Below are 24,188 nucleotides of genomic sequence, written 5' to 3'. Positions count from 1 at the left end.
TGAAGGCTGGAGCCGCCTGGAGTGTGAAGGAAACGCTTCCTCCACCAACGCCGGAGGGACGGCGGGAGGCGGAGGCGGCGTGCTCCGAGGATGAAGACCTGCAGTGGAGAGGAGAACTTCTCCAGAACATTCCTGGACGTGCCAGACTCTCTTCCACCAAACCATGGACCGTCACCATGAGCCCCCCCACCTGGAACCAGAAAAACAGGTGACCCGGATCCCACAGAATGGATCACAGCAGATCCATACGGATCTCTGGACCGCCTCTGCAAACTGACCTCAGCGCGGTTCACTTCATGGAGTCTGAACGGAGCGACCGGAGTTTCGGAGTTCAACGCCTGTAGTGAAACCAGTTTCAAGAATGTCTGTCTCTTTAGAGCTTTAAATCAAAGTCTAGTGAAGATTCTTTGTCATTTCTGCTGGAATCTCACTTCCCGTACTCACACCTTCCTCCCATGTCTTCTTCTCCTCTTCCTCGCCTGATCATTGAGGCGCTCGCGCCCTAAAGTCTTGCTAATGACGTGTGAAAAAGCCGCGCGCGCTTGACACCTACCTGTTAACTGTCTGTCAGGTGAGGAGGCGCGAGGACACCCCCTCCCTCCACCTCCCCACACGCGCGCCTCTCCTCTAACGACCTTTAGTGCCTTTAATCAGGCCTCCAGGGCTCTGCGCACGCGCGAACCTTCCTGACCTCTTGAGGAAATAAAATCCGGTTTCCTAATCTGAACAATTTTCCGATGAATAAAGAGTTTTATCTGAAGTGAAATCATTTACTTCCGGCAGCAATGCGCGTGCACGCACACAGATCCTGATATTTGGAGAACTTTTAGAAAATGAAACATGTTTTGTGTTCAGATTTTTTTTCTTCTGAACAGAAGAACTTCTGTGAAATTCAATCCCTGAACTCTGAGTCTGGATTATTAGATTATTTGGGAAAATAATCTGGTCTGATCTGATGTTTGATTGATAAACCACTAAAACTTCATCAGATGTTTGAATAAAAACTGTATCTGCTTCATGACCCAACATCTGAGTCTTCTGTTTCTGTTTTTATGGAACCGATTTTTCCCGAACTCCGGTCATCCGGGTTCTCGTTTCCATGGTTTCCTTCTTTGTCATCAACACAGAAACTTCCTGATCCCATGAGGGTCAGACTGGCCAAAGCCGCAGTCGCACCTGTCGTACCTGCTGCAGATCACCTGGATCAGGTGAGTCTAGTCACCAAGGAAGGCGCGGACCTGGAGGCGCGCGCTCCTGCTGTACAACTGTTTGGGGTCTCATGTGATACATTCATGTTTGATTTAAACATTTGTCTGTTTGTTTTTTTCTCCAGAAAATAAAAATGAAAAACTTTCACTTCATTTCTTCATCTTTGCTGTTTTTCTGACGTCACTGAAAATCTTATCTTCTTTGAATCATCTGTTGTTGAATGAATTGAGGGAAATATTTCTCTAATTCTCGGAGTGACTCGTGAGCCGAAACCATTTGGCCTCTGATGGATGACGAGCCTCCAATGTCCCAGCTCACCTGAACGCATCTCAGCTGAAACCATTCAGGTAAAAGCGGAGTCGACGAAGCTTTGAGCACAAATGGGACGTTTTTGACCAAACTTCTGTTCGCGCAGAAACGGGACCAAACTTTGGGGGTGTGGGTCGGTTGTTGCACGCGCACGTTTGCTCAGGTGTCATTTCTGACGCCTCGCGCGGGCCCCGCCCCCTCAGCTCACACCTCCAGCAGACTTTCCCACGCTCCTTCAGACAGCTTCATCCTCCTCCTTGGGCACGCGCCGTGTGTCGTTTCTTCACCTCAAACAAAAGCTCGTGCCGCCGTTCCTCGCGCGCCATTTGGGCGCGTGCGAAACAAACGGATCAACAGATGGATGACATCCTGCGGGAGGAGGAGGAAGAGGAGGACGAAGGTGAGCTTCTCCGGACATTTTAATCACAACATTTTTTTTAAATTAAAAGTAGAATCCTGTTGTGAGCAGGTCCGTCTGAGGAGAATCCGAAAACCGGAAAGACTGAACTTCGTTTGTTTCTTTTCGTGTTTCTGTGTCTTCCGGTCTGTGGCTGCTGGAGAACCGAATCCTGGGAGAACTTGGTTTGGATGAACAGAACCTTCAGACTTACAAAACGCGGTTTGGTTTCTCCTCGTAGTTCCTAAAGTGTTGAGATTTTGTTTGTTCGTTTTTTCTGCTGACAAACTCTGGAAATGAGGCTTTTCTCTGGCTCTGACGTCATCCACACCTCCGCTGTCCGCGTGCCCAATCTGACAGCAGCCGCGCGGGACAAAGACGGCGCATGTGCTGAGCAGGTACACACTCCACACGTGCGCGGTTCTAACAAGAGCGGCGCGCGCACTGACTGCAGGCTGGTAAATGCGCGCTCTTTGGGCTCCGAAACGTGCCGCGTGCTGTGGGAGTGGTCTAAACACTGTCACTCAGAGCCGGCGGAGGCACGCGCTCACTTCATTTGCGAACATCAGAAGCGCCACGCGCGCCTGAACTCTGCTGAGACTGAGATCATCTGGTTTGTTTGTACACGGAAGCATTTGTGAGTCTGAACCCTCTGATCCGGATCAAAGCGGAGGTTTGGCCGCGCGCGCATTCACATCATCCTGATGAGGGATCCTGTTTCTGCAGTGTAGACTGGAAAGCAGGGTTGATGGTTCCATGCTCCATGTTTCCATGACAAGGAGCTTCCAGGGGAGCAAACGGAGGTGATTTCCATGTGAGAAATAGGAGGTGTGAAGACCCGCTCCTTCTCCTGTTCCACAGATGTCCGTGAAAACCGGGATCTTAAACCCCAAGAGAGAGAACTCTGAGCCTGGACTGAGATGTTCACCTGGTCTGGTCCAGATCTGGGGCTGCAGGTGTAAACGCTCACCTAAACTCTGGTTTGGAGCAAACAGGAGGACGTTGGTTCTCCTCTCTGTTCTCCTCTGGAACGCGCACAGACTTTCCAGAGGGAGGAGGTTCTGGAGGCTCCGTGTGTTTGAAGGAGAACCAACCAGCCACAGTGTGAATCTGAAGAAGCAGGAACCATGAAGACGTTAGGAGGAGGAGGAGGAGGAGCAGTGAGGAGACCCGAGCTCTGATGTTCTCAGATCTGACTGATGGAGACACAAAACTCCTGCAGCTCTCATGATCAAACATGAAACAGAAAAGTCTCTTCGGACTCGAAGCAGTAAAAATAAAAAGATTCTGGAAATTACAAAAGAATCTTTTTTTCTTTCACATTCGGCCATAAATGATATGAAAACATCTTCCCCGCAGGAGGACACGCAATCAGTTTGAAGGAAATCCTCCGCCCGCACGCGCGCGTCCCGCCTCCTCCTGCCCCCCCCCCCTTTTGCTTTTATTGCAGCCCAGAAGCTCCTCCCCTCCTCCCCCCACCTCCATCTGCATATAAACCGGAGGTGCCGCCGCTGCCGCGTCAGTCCAGAGTTCAGCCGCATCCTCTCCGTTAGTACACATCAGGACACGCGCTGACTGCATCAGTGAAGCGGCTCTGTCTGTCCCGCAGCGGGTCACCGGTTCCGTTCGTGTCCTCTGAAGGCGAGCAGTTAGGATTTTACGCACTGATAGAGCTTCCTGTGACGCGCGGCGCGCTCCGCGATGGCGCGCTTCTTGCTGCCGTGTCTTCTGCTGTATGTCTCGGCGCGTGCGGTGAGTACTGAGCACGCGCTCCCGTTAACCTAAAACTGCGGTGTTTTATTGAGGTGAATGGTGCATGCGCGCGGAGACTTGGAATCCGTGCGCTTTTACGCACGGCTCGCTGGGCTCATCCTGTGGCTCCATGAAATGGATTTGAACCTTTGTGGATTTGAAAGTTGTGGAAGATGCAGTGCACGGGTCGGGGTAACACATGCGCGTGCGCAGAGGCTGCACGTTTCCTTCAAATTAATGCATTTCAACGCTTTTGAGAAATAGACCTGTGGCTTTTCTTTCATCCGGCCTCACTTTCCATGTGTTTGTTTGTGTGCGCGTGCGCTCCTCAGGCTCTGTCTTCGGGAGTCTTCGAGCTGAAGATCGTCTCCTTCATCAGCGCGCCCCCGCTCTGCCCCCTTCAGCCGGGGGACTGCCGGGTCTTTTTCCGGCTGTGCCTGAAGCACGTGCAGCATGTGTCCAACCCGGGGACGCCGTGCACGTACGGGAACGCGAGCTCGGAAGTCATTGGTGTGAACTCCATCCCCGGGAGCGCGACCGTCAGGGTGCCGTTCTTGTACAAGTGGCCGGTAAGTGACGGAAATCCCTCGCGGTGGAGGAACGTTTGACCTGACTGATGACGTTTTCTCCCGAACCTCAGGGAAGCGTCGCTCTGATCCTGGAAGCCTGGAGCGCGGCGGAGTCCGCAGGTAACTGCGCAGTTCCCACTCTCACCGCTAGGTGGCGACAGAAGTCGCTGGGGGTCCAAGTTCTCAGGTTCTGCTGTTCTGACAGCGGATCAAAACAAATGATCCAAACAGAGACTTCATGACAAAAGAAGACAAAGGACACGTGACTTTTTATGTTTCTGAGGAGGGGTGGGCTTAAAGAAGTTTTTTTTAATTTTTGAACTTTTATAAATGAATGACTTTTACATTGAAAGCAAATGAATTACATTTTATCCCAAATTCCTTTTTTTCTGGCTCAAACATGTTTGCACCTGTTCAAAGTAAGCAACACATTTTTGCTCCTCATCCAGAAACTCCAAGCAGCCTCCTGAGCTGGACAGCGACCCGCCGCACCCTCAGCGTGGGGCAGGAGTGGTCCGAGACGGAGAACCAGACGGAGCTGCATTACTCCTACCGCGTGATCTGCGACAGGTTCTACCACGGCGAGACCTGCTCGACCTTCTGCCGGCCGCGCAACGACACCCACGGCCACTTCGTCTGCGACGAGGAGGGCCGCCGGCACTGCATGGAGGGCTGGAGGGGGGAGTACTGCTCGCAGTGTGAGTGCGCGCCGGAATTAGGGATTCCTTTCATGTTCAACCGGATTAGAAGATCTGACATCGAGTTCAACGGGTTCAGTTTCTGTTAAAGTTACTCCCTTCAAAATCAAACAAAACCATTTTTTTGTTAGTTTTTGATGTGAAATCCATTTTGAACGACAGCTTCAGTTCTGAGGAAATCAGCGGCTTTCTCTTCACTTTAGAAATTCAAAAAGGAAATCTTTATTTAATCAAACGGACGTGTGAGCAGAATCAATCAATCAATCAATCAATCATTCAGAGGATTCAGAATTTCCTAATGCCCCCCCCCCCCCCCCCCCCCCGCCCAGGTTTGAATTGGGACGCAGGAGGGACTGTAGGCAAAAACATCAACAACAAACATCATCAAGGAACCTCCTGTTTGGACATAATCCAGAGGTTACTCCTGCCTGTAGAGGGACCTCCTCCTCCTCCTCCTCCTCCTCCTCCTGCTCCTTCGCTGTTTTTATCCCTGAGACGAGAGGGGGCCGTGAAAGTCTAGGACCCCCCGGCGCCTCACTTTTTGCTGTTGCGGATGCTGCCGCCTCCCTGGTAGCTGCGGCGGGCGCTTCTGGGAGCTTCTGTCGTCTCCGGCGTGTGTTTGGCTCTGAGGTCTCCCTTTTGTTTTGAGATCAACAATGGGCCCCCGGCGGGCTCCCGGCTGGCCCCCGGCCTGATGCCGGAGCAGGGACACGCGCTGGAGCTTAATGTGTGCTGCCTTGCGTGAAAGGAGACGGCATGTGTTGCTTTTGTTGTGAGCGGCAGCTGCTTCGTTCGGTCTTAACAAGCACTTGTAGGGGAGGTGTTCTGATGGGGGGGCAGAAATGTGAGACGCGCATAAACATGCACTTGTAGTAATCTTCTCTCCCCCTTTCTCCCTTTCCCTGTCTTCCTCCTCCCATCAGCCATCTGTGCGGCGGGGTGCAGCGAGGAGCACGGCTTCTGCACGTCCCCCGGCCAGTGCCTGTGCCGGCAGGGCTGGCGGGGGAAGCTCTGCGACGAATGCGCCCTCTACCCGGGCTGCATCCACGGGACCTGCCAGCTGCCTTGGCAGTGCAACTGCAAGGAGGGCTGGGGGGGGCTGTTATGCAACCAAGGTGGGTGGAGACAGGCGGGCTGGTCCGTTCAGACCACAGCCGGACGTGAAGAACGGTCCAAAAGTCAGAAAACTGACAAACATCCAGAGGTTTCCCTGCAGAGGTCAGGGAGGGGTTTATTTAAATACACACTCAGTTTAAAACCAAAAAAGGACTTTAACGCTTTTATTTCATATTTATTTATGTTTTTTCTTTCAGTTTTGTTTTATTTTTAAAGAAAATCAATGGATGGAGCTAAAAAGAAGGAAACAGATCAAAACTTTGGTTTTGTTTCTTTCATGCGGTTTAACGGCACATAACTGAAATGTTTACATTCTTCTTTACCAGAGTATAAATGCAGGTTAAATATTATGCCCATAATTTACCAACACACACATTTTCCAAGAAAATTGCTTGAACATGTTAGCATTACCTGCTACCTTTAGAGATTTTAGTCGGTTTGGCTTTTCGGACGATTTAGGTCTAATTTTTACATTTCTATATTCTAAAGATCATCCTCTCGTCTATTTGAACTGTTTAACTTTAATCTACATGTTTCTTATTTGAAATTTCTTTTCTGATTTGACTAGAATTTCCATAAATTCAGACTAATTGTTATATTTCTGTTTTCTGTGAACGTCAGCAAATGGTAAAAAGTACCACAAGTTTTTTTACCGTATAGCTGACAAAGCATTTTTATAGCCGTAGACATCAGCATACAAACGCTAACACAGGATTTCTGCCCCTCACACCAGGATGTTCTTGTAGAAGGAGCCTTAGCTAAAACGGGTTTATTTAAGTAAACTACAAGTAAACTTAGTCTATAGTAAAAGTGAGAAAGTATACTTGAAGTTTACTTTACTGTGCAATACTATACTATACCATGTTATATTGTACCACAGTATACTATATTGTGTTGTACTTTACCACACTATACAATATTATGTATGCTATACTATGCTACACTATGCTATGCTATACTATACTAACTTATACTCGAGTATACTTTGTAGGATAAAATGGTAAATGGTGTATACTTGTATACTACTTTACTACCTTTGTATGCTGAATTGAAACCGGATCTCTAACAACTCAGCGTAGCGAGCAGAGGAGCAGGATGGAGCGACGGCTATGCTGGCACATGAGCGGCATCCTATGGGGCGGGGTCAGAGACAGTACGGGGCAATAGTGCACACCCAGATTAGATCCTTGGCCATCCACTCAAAACCTTTTGTATGTGATTTTTCTTCTTCTGTCAAGTCATAAAGCGTATGTTACCGTCTGTCCTCTTATCGAAGCCACGCCCACAATCGCTCTTGCCTTTTGTTCTTGAAGCGTCCTTCCAGCTTCTGAATTTCTGGCTTCTCTTCTTGGAGTCTGTTATCTTGATGGAGACCATCAGAACCAGCACGGCTCTCGCTGATGCCGGTGGCGCCGAATCACCTCCCCCTGAAGGAGAGAGCGGCTCCCTGAGCTCCCCGGATGGTTCTTCCTCTGTCCGATCAACAGACCATGTCTTGCGTAATCGTGGTGTCTTATATGCAGAAGCACCAACTTTGACCCCCTTCAGCCCCAAAGCAGACCCTCTCAGCCTTCCTCCATTTGGGCACACCAGCACTAGAATGAATCAATGAATTCGTCTGACCTTTTCCCCCAAAAACCAGAAGAGTGAAGCTGTAGAGTAACACTGACCGTCTTTTACGGCTTCATTCTGAGGCTTTAATTCAGAGACTTTCTTATGATAGTTTACGTGGGGACAGAAATCTGCTGCCCTTTTCTTTAGGAATTGCAGTTCATCTCATTTATATTGTACAAACGTTAGAAACCCACTCCAATAAAAACGGTGTTGTTGTCCTTTTATCGCAATGGAGAAAAATTACGATTAAAACTGCATTTCTGAGTATTTCTATAATCAAATCGTTGTGAATCAGGAGCAGATGAAAAGACTATTTGAAAAAGATCGTATTTGTGACATAGAAAATGCGCTGGGCGGGGCCACAACGTCCTTGTTCCGCCCCTTTCTGATCATCCACCTGCAGACAAATAGATCCACCAACGTCTTTGTTTTCCTGGAATCTGGATCTAAACTGGATAGATCTGATACTGCTCTCCGTTTTTGTTCCACCGCTAATGTTCGCTTGGGGGTGTGAGGGGCTGTAAGCTAGTGGGAGAGCATGTAGACAGATGGATGACGGGAAGTGGGGGTAGAGTTTTTGGATTTGAGTAAACAATGACATAATTAAAATTAAGAGATGGGAAGAGTTTGGAAATAGATCAAAAGATGATCAGAGTGGGAGTGGAAGCAGAAGAAGTAATCCCACTTTGGCTGTAGCGTCACTTAAACTCAAACTGTACGTTTTTTCAGCAGGCTCCTGGCCGCCTTTAACTCTGGTTTAGAGGAGCAGCTTTGTGACAACTTCAGCTTCATACTGCCTTTTATTTATCCAACTGCTCACTATAAAGCAGAACAAACAATCTATTAGCCCTGTAAGCTCATAGACATCGCCTGTAATAATAATAACATTTATTATATTTATTATTAGACAGCCAAATCGCCTGTCCGTCCTGGGGGAGGATCCCACCCCTGAGGTTTCTTTGTTTGTTGTTGATACTTTGGGGCTAAACGGATTTTTCGTTGTAAGTTCAGCTTCCGACTGTTTTCCCGCTGCAGCTTCTCAGTCCACATTAAGACCTTTGGGTCCGGGACTCAATCTGTGATCTGAATTTAACGGGGCTGTGGCCCCCACATCCAAAGATTCCCGTTACAGAGCATGTGCAGAAAGATCTTTACCGTTGAGTTTTGCAGGGACAAAGGTTTCCTCCTAAATCTTAGGTTGGAATATTTGGAAACACTTGAATCCTTTTTCTTTTCTCTTGGCTGCTGCCTTTAGGGGGCGCCACAGTGAACATATTCCTCCATCTCACCTTCTCATACCAACCATCCACATGTCCTCCTTCTCTGCATCCATGAATCTCCTCTTTGGTCTTCCTGCTTTCTAGTAGCTCCAACCTCAGCATCCTTTCACCATCATTGTTCCTCCTCTCAGCGTGTCCAAACGTCTCCATCTGCTTCCCTGCATGGATCTCCAGAACATCTACCGTGGTCTGTTCCTCTGATGGATTCATTCCTGATCCATCCTGGTCCCAAAGAGAACCTCAGCATCTTCATCCGCTGCCTTCTGTCTCTGCATCAGAGCCTCTGAACCAACAACATGGCTGCTGTCCTCACAGTCTGCTGCACCTCACCTGAAACCGCCCTCCTGTTCCAATCTGCTTCACCTCTTTCACACTCTCTGTTGTTCTGGACTAAAGTCTTCCTGTAACCTCACGGTTCCACCTCAGTTCCTCTCATTCACACACAGAGACTGTCTTCCTGCAGCTGACCTCTTCTATTTATCTGATTGGTTTACAGCATCATCACACATGGTAGCCTTCAACGAGATCTGATTACCAGTTCCCAACAATGAAGTCATGCCCGAGGCTGGGGTTCACAGGCGAGTGCTTGGTGGGTGGGTGGGTGGGCTCTTCCCACGGGCCCCAGTCAGCCCCAGTCATCCCCAGCCCAAAGGGAAACAAAGGGATCACTCCCTGTTGGACCCACTGCTTGCAGGAGATTTGAAAAAGCACAGATACGTCTAGGTGCCCCAAAAATCCAAACCACATTAGCAGCTTTGGTGCAGAGGTAGAGCGGTTGACCTCTGGTTGGTAGATCCCAGGTTTAGTTCTCATATTGCCCGCCCTTGTGCCAAAGTGTCCTTGGGAAAGACCCTGAACCCAGCATTGTTCTTAGTGGGTACAGGTTGGCGATGTGCATGGCGGTGGCGCTGTCATCAGTGAGTGAACGTGTGGTACCATGAAGCACTTTGGGCGGATACGATATGAGCTGAATCCAACGTCTACCGTCGGTCTGTGTGTGGAGGTTCTGGAGGTTCTGGATGGTTCTTGAGGTTCTTGAGGTTCTGACTTCGGCCTCATGTCAGTCCTCCTGAGAATTCCTGAAAGGATTTCTGTGGACAGTCCTCCCAAAGCTGCACTTCTTCCTGTTCCTGGAACAGGCTTTCATCTTGGTGTGCTGTTGACTGCATCGATGCAGCCCTCAGTGAACAAGCAGCCGGTTCAACATCCACCTTCTGGGTCTTTTCCTGCTTCTGAAGTCTGCAGACGACGGTCCTCTGGACACCTGGGACGTCGGTTTGGTTCAGCTTCTGATCCAGACTGAGACCGTTGAAGGAGAAGCCTCTGCAGATGTTCTGAGCTTGCTGGCAGATCAGGGTTCTGACATCATCAGAAGAGTTTCCACAAGCATCAGATTTTCTGGTTTTCATTCAACCAGAACAACAAGAAATGAAGGCTGGAGATGTTTCAGTGGATATGGAATGATTCTATGGAACACCTTTCACTCTTTAAAGTTACTCACAAAACCTGTTTGACATTTTTTCAGACTTCCTGTATACATTTTATGTTTTATACGGTAAAAATTGTTGTCAAACTCAGCGACGTGTTGTTCATGTTTGTCATCACCAAAAATCCAAATCCTTTTACTCCAAGACCATCACTCCATCCATCCATCTCTCATGTCAGCGTCACTCATCACTAGCTTACGTAAGGCAATAAAGACGATTTAGATACTGGTCACTGCTTTTCATCTTAAATTACCATCAGACGGGGTCATAAAGCATAAAGCCGGTGGTTTAGGTTTAACACACATTCACTTCTCTTGTGTTTTAGTGAGTTTCTTAAGGTACTTTCTGTCTTATAAATCCTCCTCTTGGGAGTAATCAGATATTTGCAGATTGACTTTGGAATGACAATCATCAGGAGATCCCAGACTTCCTGCTTCAGTTTGTTGTTGTGGTTTTTTTCTTCAAGATATTCGATTTTTTTCAGAAAATGTCAAACTCCAGTTCCTAAATTCTGCTTCCAGAAACTGATGAGGACCCTTCACAACCCAGTTTGAACACTGCGATGCGTCCACAGTCTTCTGGTTCTTCATGGTGCTTCCGTTTCAGATTTCTCACTTTTTTGGAATATTGACCGTTTTATCTCCGTTCTTGAAGCCTTCGGGCTCTCCTGTGAATCCTCGGTGTGAAGCCAGTTCAGACAACCGTGTTTTAATGTTGGGCTATACAAATAGAACAGAACTGAATTGAATGTGGGTCCAACCCTAATTCCCGCCTTTTCTTTTTTCTGCCGTGGTGCAGCGGTAGGGCGGTCGTCCCATGATCGTAAGGTTGCAGGTTCGATTCCCGCCTTGCACGCCCATGAGTCGAAGTGTCCTTGGGCAAGACACTGAACCCCACCTTGCCTCTGGTGGTAGGCGGGCGCCTGTGTTTGGCAGCGGAGCGACCACCAGTGTGTGAATGTGTGTGTGACTGGGTGAATGGGTCTGTGACTGTAAAGCGCTTTGTCCTTGTAGGAAGAAAGGCGCTATATAAGTTTACGCCATTTACCATTTACCATTTACCTTTATTTTACCACGTAGTCCCATTGAGATCAGATCTCTCTTTTTTAAGGGAGACCTGGCAGGGTCCCGCCCTCCCTCCCTGGTGGCTGCTGATCACCTGTCAGGTGTGTTTGGTCATTCAGACTGTGAGAACACCAGAGTCTGATCAGCAGCAGCAAACAGAACAAATGAGGGCTGGAATCCGGACAGGATGGAGGATCTGAAGGACCTGGATTGGGGGGGTTTGCCCAGTGTGGGTCAGATGTGATGGCTTCAAGCCCAAACCTGTTGGCTGTTTTAAAAAACGAATCTTTTTTGTCAAATATGAGCATTGCTGCATGCATCCATCTCTTCATTTTTCCTCTGAGCGGTTTCAGCTGCTTTGCTGCTCACTTTCTCAATTCTTCTTGTTTCTGTCTTCTCATATTTTAGCCTCTCCTGTTTAGTTTGGCAGCTTTCACTCTTAACCCTTTCATACCGGAGCTGTCACTGACAACCGGAAACAACACGTGCGCTCTAGTTACCCTAACTTGTTGTGCGTTTATGCAATCAACCTTTTTGGGATGGTGGATGAAGCTGAGAAAAGCGGCTTCAGCATCAGAATGATGTTAAATAAATAGTTGATGAGTTGTTGTACTTCAAACACTGTCAACACTGGATTCTATACCACGCTAAATCAACTTTTTGAGTTCTTAATTTTGATTTCATTTGATTTGAAACAGTTGATTTTAAGCAATAAAACAAAAATAATGCACCAGACATTACAATCATCAGTTATACATTCATACAGAGACGTATAAACTTAGGATAATTAGACATTTAATCAGATATTGCTTGAAAGGGATGGAAGGAAGTGAATTTATATAATCCTGTTCTACCGTAATCATTTTATTACATGATTTATTATTATCCGGTTCCTAACTGAAATCAGACAGAATTAAGAATCTAAGAATCAATAATCACATGACAAAGATGAATTACCTAAATTATGATGGAAAATAATAATTAACTATTTTAGAAAGATCAGTTATCTAAAATATATTTAGATTATATTAATTAGAAAAATCATGACTATAATTAAAAAAACACTATATCAGTAAAATAATAGGCATAACACTGTTTCAGAAAATTATTTTTCATTAGTAAAAACATCCATTAATCTTTGGGGGAAGTGAGGTGATTTAATTAGAGATCAATCTTTTAACCATCTTCAAAAATTGATTAATCAATTTTATTGTTATAATGAAGTGGGTGGCACCCATTAGAAGCGAAAGGCGGAGCCTCAGAGTTCAAGTCATCTTACTTATGGGCAGCAAAATGAGCTGCAAAAAAAAACAGTATTTCATAAAAGAATAATTTAGTGTGGCAAAGGTAATATATGATCATATGCTTGGATGTAGTTTACTCTGAAAGACTTCAGAAAAGCAGGACATAGGCCCTGTAACCCTTGTGCTATCCTAGGCACTTTAACATTGGGAGTGGGGTCATCTAGACCCACTAGACAGTGCTCTGAACCTTTTTTCTTCAATGATTTGTGATCTTCACTGGTGTCCATGGATTACATGAAATCTTTCCACCTTTATCCACCTTTGTCATGGTAGGGAGAACACGTCAATGGAAGGGGGGGGGGGGTCATCTAAAATAGCACAAGGGTTAAAGGCTAAATCTTAGGTTTTAGCATAAAAGTTGTCCGTCGCTGTTTTGCGGTTCATCTCTTGCAGATTCATTTTAGTGCCATTTTTCTGTTTTTTTTTTAAAGATGGAATTTTGTTCAGTGTCCTGATTGGCTGAAGAGTTCTGTCAATCAATCTCCTCCGTGCCGTATCTCCTATAGATTACTTTCAGTTTGTCACATTTACATAAACCTTTGATAACGATGAGCTTTTTGTTTACATTCTATAATCCTTGACTTTTTTTTATATGAAGATTTGAACTTTGAGAGAAAAGTGTGAAAATGTTTGAGAAAAGTCTATAGAGTGTGTAGTGAGGAGTTTCACTTCCTTAAACCAACTATTGTAAAAAACTAAAGATTAATCTTTAGGGATCTCGCTTGTCGTGGGTAATTATTAGAATGTAACTTCTTCGTTCCTCCCTGGTCCTCCTTGGTCCTCCCTGGTTCTACTTGGTCTTCCCTGGTCCTCCTTGGTCCACCCTGGTCCTCCTTGGTCCTCCCTGGTCCTCCTTGGTCCTCCTTGGTTCTCCCTGGTCCTCCTTGGTCTTCCCTGGTCCTCCTTGGTCCACCCTGGTCCTCCTTGGTCCACCCTGGTCCTCCTTGGTCCTCCCTGGTCCTCCTTGGTCTTCCCTGGTCCTCCTTGGTCCTCCCTGGTTCTCCTTGGTCCTCCCTGGTTCTCCTTGGTCCTCCTTGGTTCTCCCTGGTCCTCCTTGGTTCTCCCTGGTCTTCCTTGGTCTTCCCTGGTCCTCCTTGGTCCTCCCTGGTCCTCCTTGGTCTTCCCTGGTCCTCCTTGGTTCTCCCTGGTCCTCCTTGGTCATCCCTGGTCATCCTTGGTCCTCCCTGGTCCTCCTTGGTCTTCCCTGGTCCTCCTTGGTCCTCCCTGGTCCTCCTTGGTCTTCCCTGGTCCTCCTTGGTCCTCCCTGGTTCTCCTTGGTCCTCCTTGGTTCTCCCTGGTCCTCCTTGGTCTTCCCTGGTCCTCCTTGGTTCTCCCTGGTCCTCCTTGGTCCTCCCTGGTTCTCCTTGGTCCTCCTTGGTTCTCCCTGGTCCTCCTTGGTCTTCCCTGGTCCTCCTTGGTCCCCCCTGGTCCTCCTTGGTCCTCCCTGGTCCTCCTTGGTCTTCCCTGGTCCTCCTTGGTCCTCCCTGGTTCTCCTTGGTCCTCCTTGGTTCTCCCTGGTCCTCCTTGGTCTTCCCTGGTCCTCCTTGGTTCTCCCTGGTCCTCCTTGGTCATCCCTGGTCATCCTTGGTCCTCCCTGGTCCTCCCTGCTCCTCCCTGGTCTTACCTGCTCCTCCCTGGTTCTCCTTGGTCCTCCTTGGTTCTCCCTGGTCCTCCTTGGTCTTCCCTGGTCCTCCTTGGTTCTCCCTGGTCCTCCTTGGTCATCCCTGGTCATCCTTGGTCCTCCCTGGTCCTCCTTGGTCTTCCCTGGTCCTCCTTGGTCCTCCCTGGTCCTCCTTGGTCTTCCCTGGTCCTCCTTGGTCCTCCCTGGTTCTCCTTGGTCCTCCTTGGTTCTCCCTGGTCCTCCTTGGTCTTCCCTGGTCCTCCTTGGTTCTCCCTGGTCCTCCTTGGTCATCCCTGGTCATCCTTGGTCCTCCCTGGTCCTCCTTGGTCCTCCCTGCTCCTCCCTGCTCCTCCCTCGTCTTACCTGCTCCTCCTTGGTCCTCCTTGGTCCTCCCTGCTCTCCCTGGTCCTCCTTGGTTCTCCCTGCTCCCCCTGGTCCTACTTGGTTCTCCCTGGTTCTCCCTGGTCCTCCCTGGTCCTCCTTGGTTCTCCCTGGTTCTCCCAGCTCCTCCTTGGTCCTCCTTGGTCCTCCCTGGTCCTTCCTAGTCCTACCTACTCTTCCCCGGTCCTACCTGGTCCTCCCTGATCCCACCTGGTCCTCTTGAGCAGCTGGTAGATCAAGGATCATGAGTGTACAGCTCTGATCCACAAACCTCTGCATTTCCTTCCATTTAGAAAAAAATAATTCTGTATTTTATTACAGAAATGGCATAATTGGTGGTTTTTATGAACAAAACTGTTGGTGATTTTCAGAATAATCTGTTCCTGGTGAAAACTCCTCATGGGTGCCAACATCCACTTCTTCTCATAGAGAGCAGTAGATTGTGGAACGAGTTGATCTCGGCCTTGCTGATGCAGTCTGCAAGGCCTGGCGTTGTCCTGCTGCGGTAACCATGGAGATCCTGGAAAACTATTTGCTCCTCCAGAACTGTTCTCAGCTTCTCTACGTCACTGGTGCCTCCAAACGTTTGCAGGTCAACCAAACCCATGGAATTCTGCTCATCCGGTGAGGGGCATCATGTATGCTCTGAATGATGGAAGTGGACAAACATGTTCCCAAACATTGGCTCATCGACGCTCCATGGATCTTCTCTTCATCTGGGAGCAGAAATCCTCTGAACATCTCTGTTCATGGCTTCTTTTTAAAACCGTGTCAGGTTACATCTATGGATGCAGCAGGAAGTCTTTCCATGTTTCTCCTGATCCTCTGTGACCTTTCTGATCATGGTAGCATGCTAGCTTCACGTTTAGTTCAGCCGATAGGCTGTAAAACCTGTTAGTTCCTTGGTTGGGAATCACACTGCAGCAGCTCAGTGGTTTGATGCAGGCGGGCACAGTCAGAATGTTCTGCTTAAGGTCCATCACGGTGATGGAGAAAACCAGTTATCAGTCGCTCAGAAGGGCCTAAAATACCTGGACGAGGTGGTCGACTCAAGCTGAATGACTGTCTCCTAAAGCCACAGAGGTCGTGTAAAAACGTATCTGTTGTTAGAGACCACTCTGTTTCAAACCTCAGCCTCTCTGGAACGTTCTTGAAGTTGGAACAGAAAGATCTCATTAAAGGATGGAATGTAGACGGGAAAACACCAAAGAAAACCACAACATCAACTCTGAACTCTGAGTTGATGCTCAGGGTTCAACCAAAGAAAAAAACCTGCACAGGACACACAGGTGACCCGGACAAAATATCAGGCCGCTGAGTGGAGGCGTGCACGCGGTGGGCGACAGGTGATAGTGGACACTTCCACAACACAGAAGGTAAGTAAGGCTGAAGTAGGGAAGACGCCGGTGTGTCATAAAGAGTTTTCATTTTCTCAACCTCCAAAGTCCTCCACAAGGATCCCATAGTGATGTTCTCGTGAGACGTGCGCAGTCCTTGCTGCTGTCTGACTGTTAGAAATGAGGAAATCACACGCACACTCCATGCATGTGGTCAGTAAGGAGCCAGCATTCACACCGTACTAAGGACTAGAGCGTTGCATAAAGACGCCGTACGACGGCATCATCTGTACATCATCAATGCGTGTAACTTCCATTATCCCTATGAATACTTCACAGTACAATTACCACACGCATGACGATGGTACATTCCATTTTCAGGACGCCCCTTAAGGTGTCCGCTTGACCCTCAAAGGAACTGAAAGGCTCCTCTGAAGATACAGACACTCCTCTCTTAACCCGGGTCACCCCCCCCACCCCCATTGTGACACCCCCATTGTGGGATAAATAGAGTATTAATTTTATTTACTTTCATTATATAATTATTATTTGGAAAATCTGTAACCAAAACGACTATTCTCTTCTGCTTAAACCAGTGAAAGCACCTAGAGGTCGTCTGTTAGTTTCAGTTTATTGTGAACGGTGTGTAAATCTTCTGCATGTCTTCCTGACCCCACATGTCTGCAAGCTTCAGGCACTGAGCTGTTGGAATACAATTAGCTGAATGGAAAGTTGGATTCACGTCCACAATTACAGGATATAAGCCATGAAATCAATAGAAAACCTGTGATACTCCTGTAAACATCTCACCTGAAGGGGGAGGATGAGGTCAGAGGATGATTCTGCCTTCATCTGCATGTTATAAACCCCCCCCCCCCCCCCCCCCCATAGGGATTTGCTCAAAAACATAAATCTCATAAATCTGCTGAACACCTGATGGATCTTCCAGAAGTAGCCCAGAAGACATGGGATCATTTTTGATTGGAGTGATTTCATAGCATTTGGTGGTTGGTGTGTTAGGCTGTGTTTGCGTGTGTTCACATGTGTTCAGGTGTGTCCAGGTGTGTTCACGTGTGTTCACGTGTTCATCTATGTTCAGGTGTTTTCGGTTTGTTAAGGCGTGTTCACATGTGTTCAGGTGTGTTCACACATGTTCATCTTTGTGCGCACATGTGTTAATGTGTGTTAGGTGTGTTCAGGCATTTTCAGGTGTGTCCATGTGTTTGAGGTGTTTTCACGTGTGTTTATGTGTGTTCGGTGTGTTCACCTGTTCATGTGTGTTCACGTGTGTCCAGGTGTGTTCACGTGTGTTCACATGTGTGCTCACGTGTTCAGGTTTGTTCAGATGTGTCCAGGTGTGCCCATGTGTGTTTATGTGTGTTCAGGTGCGTTCACATGTGTGTTTTGGTGTGTCTAGGCATGTTCAGGTGTATTCAGGTATGTTCAGGCGTGTTTAGGTGTGTTCACATGTGTGTTCACATGTTTTCAGGTGTTTTCAGGTGTGTTCAGGCGTGTTCACGTGAGTTCATGGGTTTTTTGTTTAGCTGTGTTTGAATCAAATGACTGCTCATCACAGGTACGTTTGGTCCAGGACCAGTTTGGTTTCGTCAGACATTTCATTCAAGTGAACAGGTTTGAATTCAGTTGTATTAAATTTAATTCAATTTTATTTATATAGGCCAATATTTACAACAACAGTCGTCTCAATGGGCTTCATTCTGGTAACTGTAATGATGAAAAATGAATCATAAAGAACATAAAGTCATAGAATTCAATAGGTGACGGCTGAACTAAACTAAACTGGACATTCCTGCCCTTACTACCCTCTTTCGTTTAAAGGCTTAGCTAACCTCTGGTGTGAATGTAAAAGGATTATCCAACAAGCGGAAAAGAGGAAGTGATGTCAGTGACACACAGAAGGACAAGACGAAGAGGGCACAAGTCGGAAGAACGATGAAATGTCCTCAGGGAGAGAGATGAAAAAGGGAGATTTCATTGATTTTATAATAAATACTATTATCAGTATTATTGTCTATTTGTTTCATCTTTTAGTTTTTTGATTTGGGGTAAGGGCTTATTTTATGGATTTTTACCGCCAAACAAGCATCTTCTGTGACTGAGAGTTAACTTTTGTGACCTTTGACCAATGCAGAATGAAATCAACCAAAGAGATGGCATCAATGAGCAAACGCTTACATTGAAGTAGTAGATTTGAAAAACAGTCAGCTGGACTTGGTTTTTGTTTTATTAATGCAGATGTTTTCCCTCCTCTCCAAGACGTATTTTCAGTGTAAAAGCGTCAACATAAAGAAAGCTTCTTGGAGAAAAGTTCAAACGTCGGCATTAATAAAATAAACACCAAGTCACACAGTCATCCCCTTTATTCAATAGAATCAAGCAGGATAAATAAGAATCTTCACAGACGAATGCTTCCTTTGGATTTCCACTGCTCCCTTTGCGGTGCGTCTCCCTTGGAACCAACATGGCGGTCCGACCGACGCTCGCAGCTGCCTCTCCTAGTAACAATGCAGTGCAATCGTGTGTTAATTTAAATTTTTGTGTTTTAAATGTAAACTGCATGAGAAAGAGTCTAGTATATCAGCGACAGCTTCTCTTGGAACTCAGAAACAAGGAATACTACTACTACAAACATCTGCTCAGTCTGCTGGATGAGACTGAGCACAAGAAGCCTGCGGGCAACTCTGGAACAACATCCCAGGGGAAACACCGAAAGCGGTGCCACAGGACACGGAAACCAGGCAAACGTGGAGGGGCTAAAGCTAGGCTAGCAGCCAAGCCACACATGCCGGCAATTCTCACACTCCTGCTAGCGCACGTACGCTCACTCGACAACAAGATGGACTACATCAGATTATGGTGTGAACTGTTGTGTTTTGGTTCTCACAGAATCCTGGCTGAATGAGAACATTGCAGACGCTTCGATCCAGCTGGAGGGGCTAACGACGCACAGAGCGGATAGACTAGCTCCGCTAACCGGTAAACAAAGAGTGTAAACGGGTTCGTCATTTACACCAACAAGCTATGGTGCCAAGACACCGTGGTAGTTTCCACCCATTGCTCGCCACACCTGAGTCCCTGTCTGTAAAATGCCGACCCTTCTATATGCTGCGGGAGCTAACAGCTGTGATCATAACAGCTGTTTATGTACCACCGAGCGCTAACGCTAAGGAAGCCATGGCAGAGCTAGACAACATCAGGGAACTTTAAAAAGATTATCCCGGCGCCTTCTTTATAGCGGCTGACGACTTCATCAGGCAAGTCTTACAACGGTTCTGCCTACATTCTACCAGCCTGTGGACATTGCAACAAGGGGATCTAATACACTAAATCTAGTGTATACAAACATTAAAAAACGCATGCAAAGCTGCTAACCTCCCCCACGTCGGCAACTCTGGACATCTGGCTGTTATGCTAACGCCATCCCACAAACCCAGGGTGCAGTAGGAAAAGCCAGAGATCAGAGAAATCAGAATTTGGCTCGAGAAAGAAGTTCAGCACTAGAGGACTGTTTTGAGACCACTCAATGGGACATTTTCAGGGAAGCAGCAACCTACAACAATATCACTGACCTGCAGGAATACACAGTGTCCGTCATTGACTACATTAAGGAATGTGTGGATGATGTGACAGTGGTTAACCGTAAACCTTGGCTAAGTGGTACATTCCCTCTTGAGAGCCCGGGACAAGGCATTTAAATCTGGAGATGCAGCCGCATATAGTCTGGCAAGCAACAACCTGTCACGGGGATCAGAGAGGCTGTACGCACAAAAACTGAACAGCCACTTCGTGTGTGAGAAAGATTCACGTCAACTGTAGCAGGGGTTTCGGAACATCACGGACTATAAGCCCCCCCTCTCGACAATATGCCAGAACAAGCGCTCTCTACCAGAAGAACTGAACAACTTCTACGCCCGGTTTGAGGTAAATAACTCCACACAGGCACAGATGCTCCCGCTGTCTTCCAGCGACACAGCATTGCAGTTGTCAACCACTGAGGTGAGGAAGGCCTTCTCCACCATCAATCCACGCAAAGCGGCCGGCCCGGACAACATCCCTGGACGGGTTCTGAAAGACTGTGCGGAGCAACTGAAAGATGTCTTCACCGACATCTTTAACACATCACTCAGGCAGGCATTTGTACCCACCTGCCTGAAAACTGCAGTTATTACTCCGGTCCCAAAGAAGTCAAGTCCTGCCCACCCAAACGACTTTCGCCCCGTGGCCCTCACACCGATTGTGACCAAATGTCTGGAGTACTTGGTCCTAAAACACATTAAAAACAGTCTTCCAATAACTATGGACCCTTTACAATTTGCATACAGAGCAAATCAAACCACGGAAGATGCCATCACCACTCTCCACCTCACACTGTCACATCTGGAGAGGAAAAACACCTTTGCTAGAGTCCTCTTCATCGACTTCAGCTCTGCTTTTAACACCATCATCCCATAACAGCTGGTGGAGAAGCTTAGGCTACTAGGCAACACGGCAACCCGCAACTGGACACTCAGCTGGACAGGCTGCAGACAGTCAAGATCGGCAGACACACATCCAGGCCCATCTCAGTGAGTCATACAAGCAGCGCTGCCTACGCAGAGCGACATCCATCATCAGGGACCCCCAGCACCCCTCTTACTGTTCTTCCTCATCAGGGAGGAGGTTCAGGAGCATCAGCTGCAGATCTAGCAGGATGCTAAAAAGGTTGTAAGGCTGCTGAACGGACTGTCCTCCTCATGCATTCATGCTCTCACAAACTCCACCCTGCAATAAGACCCAAGGATTACCCCCCAACCCCCCCACACAACCTGAAGACACAATATATGGATACAGACTCTAACACCACCACCCCCCCGCGCACTAAACGCACATAAGAAACTTTAGTCACACTGAATGCTGGTCTCCATTTCATTTTATTTTTATTTTATATTCTATTGCATCTCTATCTATCTTATTTACTGCTATTTCTTTTTACTCTTTGATTGTTTTTTTATTGCTGCTTCTTTGCAATGAAAAAACATCTCGTCTCACCTGTGGAATGACAATAAACCAAATCTTGAAACTTGAATCTTGTTGTGTGTCAAATAGTTAATCTGGTGTCCATTGTGTCTCTAGTCCGGCCCCCTTGGAGGAGTGGTTTGTCCTGCCACCCCCGTGCCCCCTTTCCTCACAGAGTCCTTTTAGGAAGCCTGTGTCTAAATATGTCTGAAATGATTTTACGTTTTTGTACTACCAAAACTAATCTTTTGTTGTCCATGGTGAAAATGAATGTTGTTGGTGTCAACGTGCATTATCACGTGGACACGCCATCTTAAATTTTCCTGACCTGACCTGTTTCCCGTTTCTCCGGCTTTTTGCTGCAACATCCACATAGAAAGAGAACTCCAGTGTAAAGCTAGTGTTGCGTTGTGGAGAGACGGGTATCAGACGCAGACATGACGAAGACCATTTAAACATGCTGGTGGGGCCATGTTTACCACACCCCTCGTGGGCCCCCTTTTCCCTGGGGTGTCCTCCTCCTGGGCGGGTGCGGCTGGCCCCTGCCTTGCTCTCTCCTGGACAAACCGTGGGCCTGGTGGGTGGCTGCCTGGAGCGCGGGGTGGGTCTCCCTTGGGGGGTCCTGGCTCGTACCTGGGGTTGGCCAGAATTCCTGGGTGGTGATGTGGTGCTCGTCTGGGGGCGCTTTTCTGGGGTGGGGTCCTGCGTTGGGCCCTCCTGGCACAGCGGGGGGGCTGGTCTTCTGGTTGGGCTGGAGCTTGCACTCTCTGCCCCCCCATGCCCCCCTGCTCTCTGGCTTTGGGGGCCCCCGTGGCGGTCCTGGTCCCTGGCCTGGGTGGCGGGTGTGGTCGCCCCGGGGGGCGGTTGTTCTCTATCTGCTACCGTGCGGGCATTGGGTGGGGTTCTGGCTGCTGCTGCGGCGGGGTTCTTTGTGTGGGGATGGCTGGGCACTCTCCCTCCTTTTTACATTCCATCGTCCATTTTAGAGGAACAATATTTGTATTGTGTACATGTTGACATGTGGACATTTTTGGAGCCAACAGGTATGTTTATAACATTTGAGCGTGTATAACCACCCTCCTATCCCCCTCTCTCTAACATCCCTCCATCTTCTTCCCTCCTTTCTTTCTCCGTCTGGTCCAACACAAAAGATCTTCAAATATGATTAAAATAAATAAAGTTTGGCCTCGATTACAAAAGTGGTTTATTCAGACATACCTCTGGTCTGTCTAAAGATTCATAACCCCTGTTGTTAAAGTAAAATATTTCCAGGCTAGTTTTCATGTGTAGTCGCCTGGCCATGATGTTAAAATGCATAAATACATACATAGTTAAAGGCAAAATACATCTGCAAATGCTTACTATACAAACAGATAAAGTACAGAATCTCAACACATGTTTTCTTAAAGAGTTTTCCTCCTTCACTTCCTCCCCACAGTGCAGTGGTCTCTGGTTCAACTCTTGGAGGTTATATTGGTTATTTCTTTCATTTCTTTTGTGCTTCACACAGTCTGCTATGGATACGATTGGATGGGTTCTCCATTCCTGTGAAGATTCATGTCAGCCTTTCCTTCTCAGTGCAGAATAATTATTACGTCTCCAAAGTTTGCACAGTTTAGCATCAAGACCTGTCTGATAAATAGGAGACAAGAGAGGGAGAGGTGGATCTGTACAGGTGAATCCGAGGACAGAGATGGAAGAATGTGCAGCAGGGAAGTCTGATGAAGAACAGAGATGGAAAGGTAAGAGTGGAAAGGTATTTGGTCCAGAAAACAAATCTGTGGAGGTCTGAAAGAGTTTAGGAGAGAAAGAAGTAGAGTTTCTGGTTTTGGTTTGTTGGCGGCTGCGGCACAGAGGTAAAGCGGTCCACCTCTGATCAGAGGATCAGATTACTGGATCTTCTTTAGTCAAAGTTTGGGCTTGTTTTTAGAGCAGGAAAGGACAAAAAACTGGAGACAGTTTGGTAATAAATTTTACAAATGTCACACATTGTTGTGCAGTAGAGAAACCACCACAACAACATCATCCTGGATCAGAGTTGTTTCCCTGCAGCCGCTGTCACTTCTACAAAGCAAAAGCCCTTTTCAATTCAATTCAATCCAACTTTATTTCTATAGCCCAATGTTACAGTTATCTCAACAGGTTTCACTAATTGTACAACATAGCATCCACCTCCGTGTTTCAAAGTAGGAATAGTGTCTTTTCATCTTAGGCCTCGTTGACTCCTCCTTTATGGTTGTTGTCAAAAAGTGAAATCCTGGTTGGGGTTCTGGTCCTTGCTCTTGAGCGCTAGCCTTCTCCAAATTCCATCTATGGGGGAGCCTCGTCGGGCCATGGTAACAACATTCCTTGTGGACCCCCGCCTCTCTTGGGTGTCCTCCTCCTGGGCAGGGGTGGCTGGCTCCCGCCTTGCTCTCACCTGCACCAACCGTGGACTGGGTGGGTGGTTGTCTGGAGTGTGGGGCGGGTCTCCCTTTGGGGGCCCCGGCCTGTGCCTGGGGTCGGGGTGGGGGGATGGCCAGAACTCCTGGGTGGTGGTGGGCTGCTTGTCTGGGGCTGGGGATGCTCTCCTGGGGCGGGGCAAAGACCACTGAAGGCAGGTTGCAGAAATAAACATTCAACATGAAATGAAAGTTCTTGATTAGCAAGCTGGTGAATGGACCAATCAATGCATCACTAGAACATCACATTATGTTGCCAATTTGCCCGTCCCCCTCTAGGCTTCATTTTCAGAACGCAAAGTCCAATGGGTGACCTTCGAAATAATCCAATTTAATGTTTTTATTGAAGGAATCACAAGGATTACAAGACTAAACAAGGAAAACAAAACGTTTGGTCTGATCTTCCTGATGTTCGATAGGACTGATCCGTATGCTGGAATAAGGAAGACATTCCAATTTTCTGTGAGACAAACACTGGGAGTCCCACATTGATGGTGAAGTTGTGTCGTATGAAGGTCCATTGAAAAGATCAGGAATATTGTCTTAAAGGGGTTAAGGGTTGTCTCTAACCTAAAAAAAGATGTTTGTGAGAC

The 24,188-nt window shown here is 47.5% G+C and overlaps 1 protein-coding gene across 3 annotated transcripts in view; it reads left to right on the top strand.

Moving 5' to 3' along the window:
• Positions 1 to 1,345: 1,345 nt before the first annotated feature.
• Positions 1,346 to 24,188, top strand: part of LOC101170775 (delta-like protein C) — a 62,658-nt gene continuing 39,815 nt past the window's right edge. Inside the window, exons 1-6 of one of the 3 annotated variants that reach the window (XM_023961694.1) lie at positions 1,346 to 1,556; positions 1,625 to 1,918; positions 4,000 to 4,236; positions 4,308 to 4,356; positions 4,686 to 4,934; positions 5,858 to 6,049. In XM_023961694.1, the coding sequence (XP_023817462.1) occupies positions 1,500 to 1,556; positions 1,625 to 1,918; positions 4,000 to 4,236; positions 4,308 to 4,356; positions 4,686 to 4,934; positions 5,858 to 6,049 (1,078 nt within the window). In that variant the 5' untranslated portion in view covers positions 1,346 to 1,499. The other 2 variants (XM_011482159.3, XM_011482160.3) reach the window with 2 other exon arrangements.

The sequence above is a fragment of the Oryzias latipes genome, chromosome 13 (genome assembly GCF_002234675.1).
Source record: "Oryzias latipes chromosome 13, ASM223467v1".
NCBI lineage: Eukaryota > Metazoa > Chordata > Actinopteri > Beloniformes > Adrianichthyidae > Oryzias > Oryzias latipes.
Note: the sequence above shows the minus strand (reverse complement) of the source record. Positions and strands in the feature narration are given on the sequence as shown.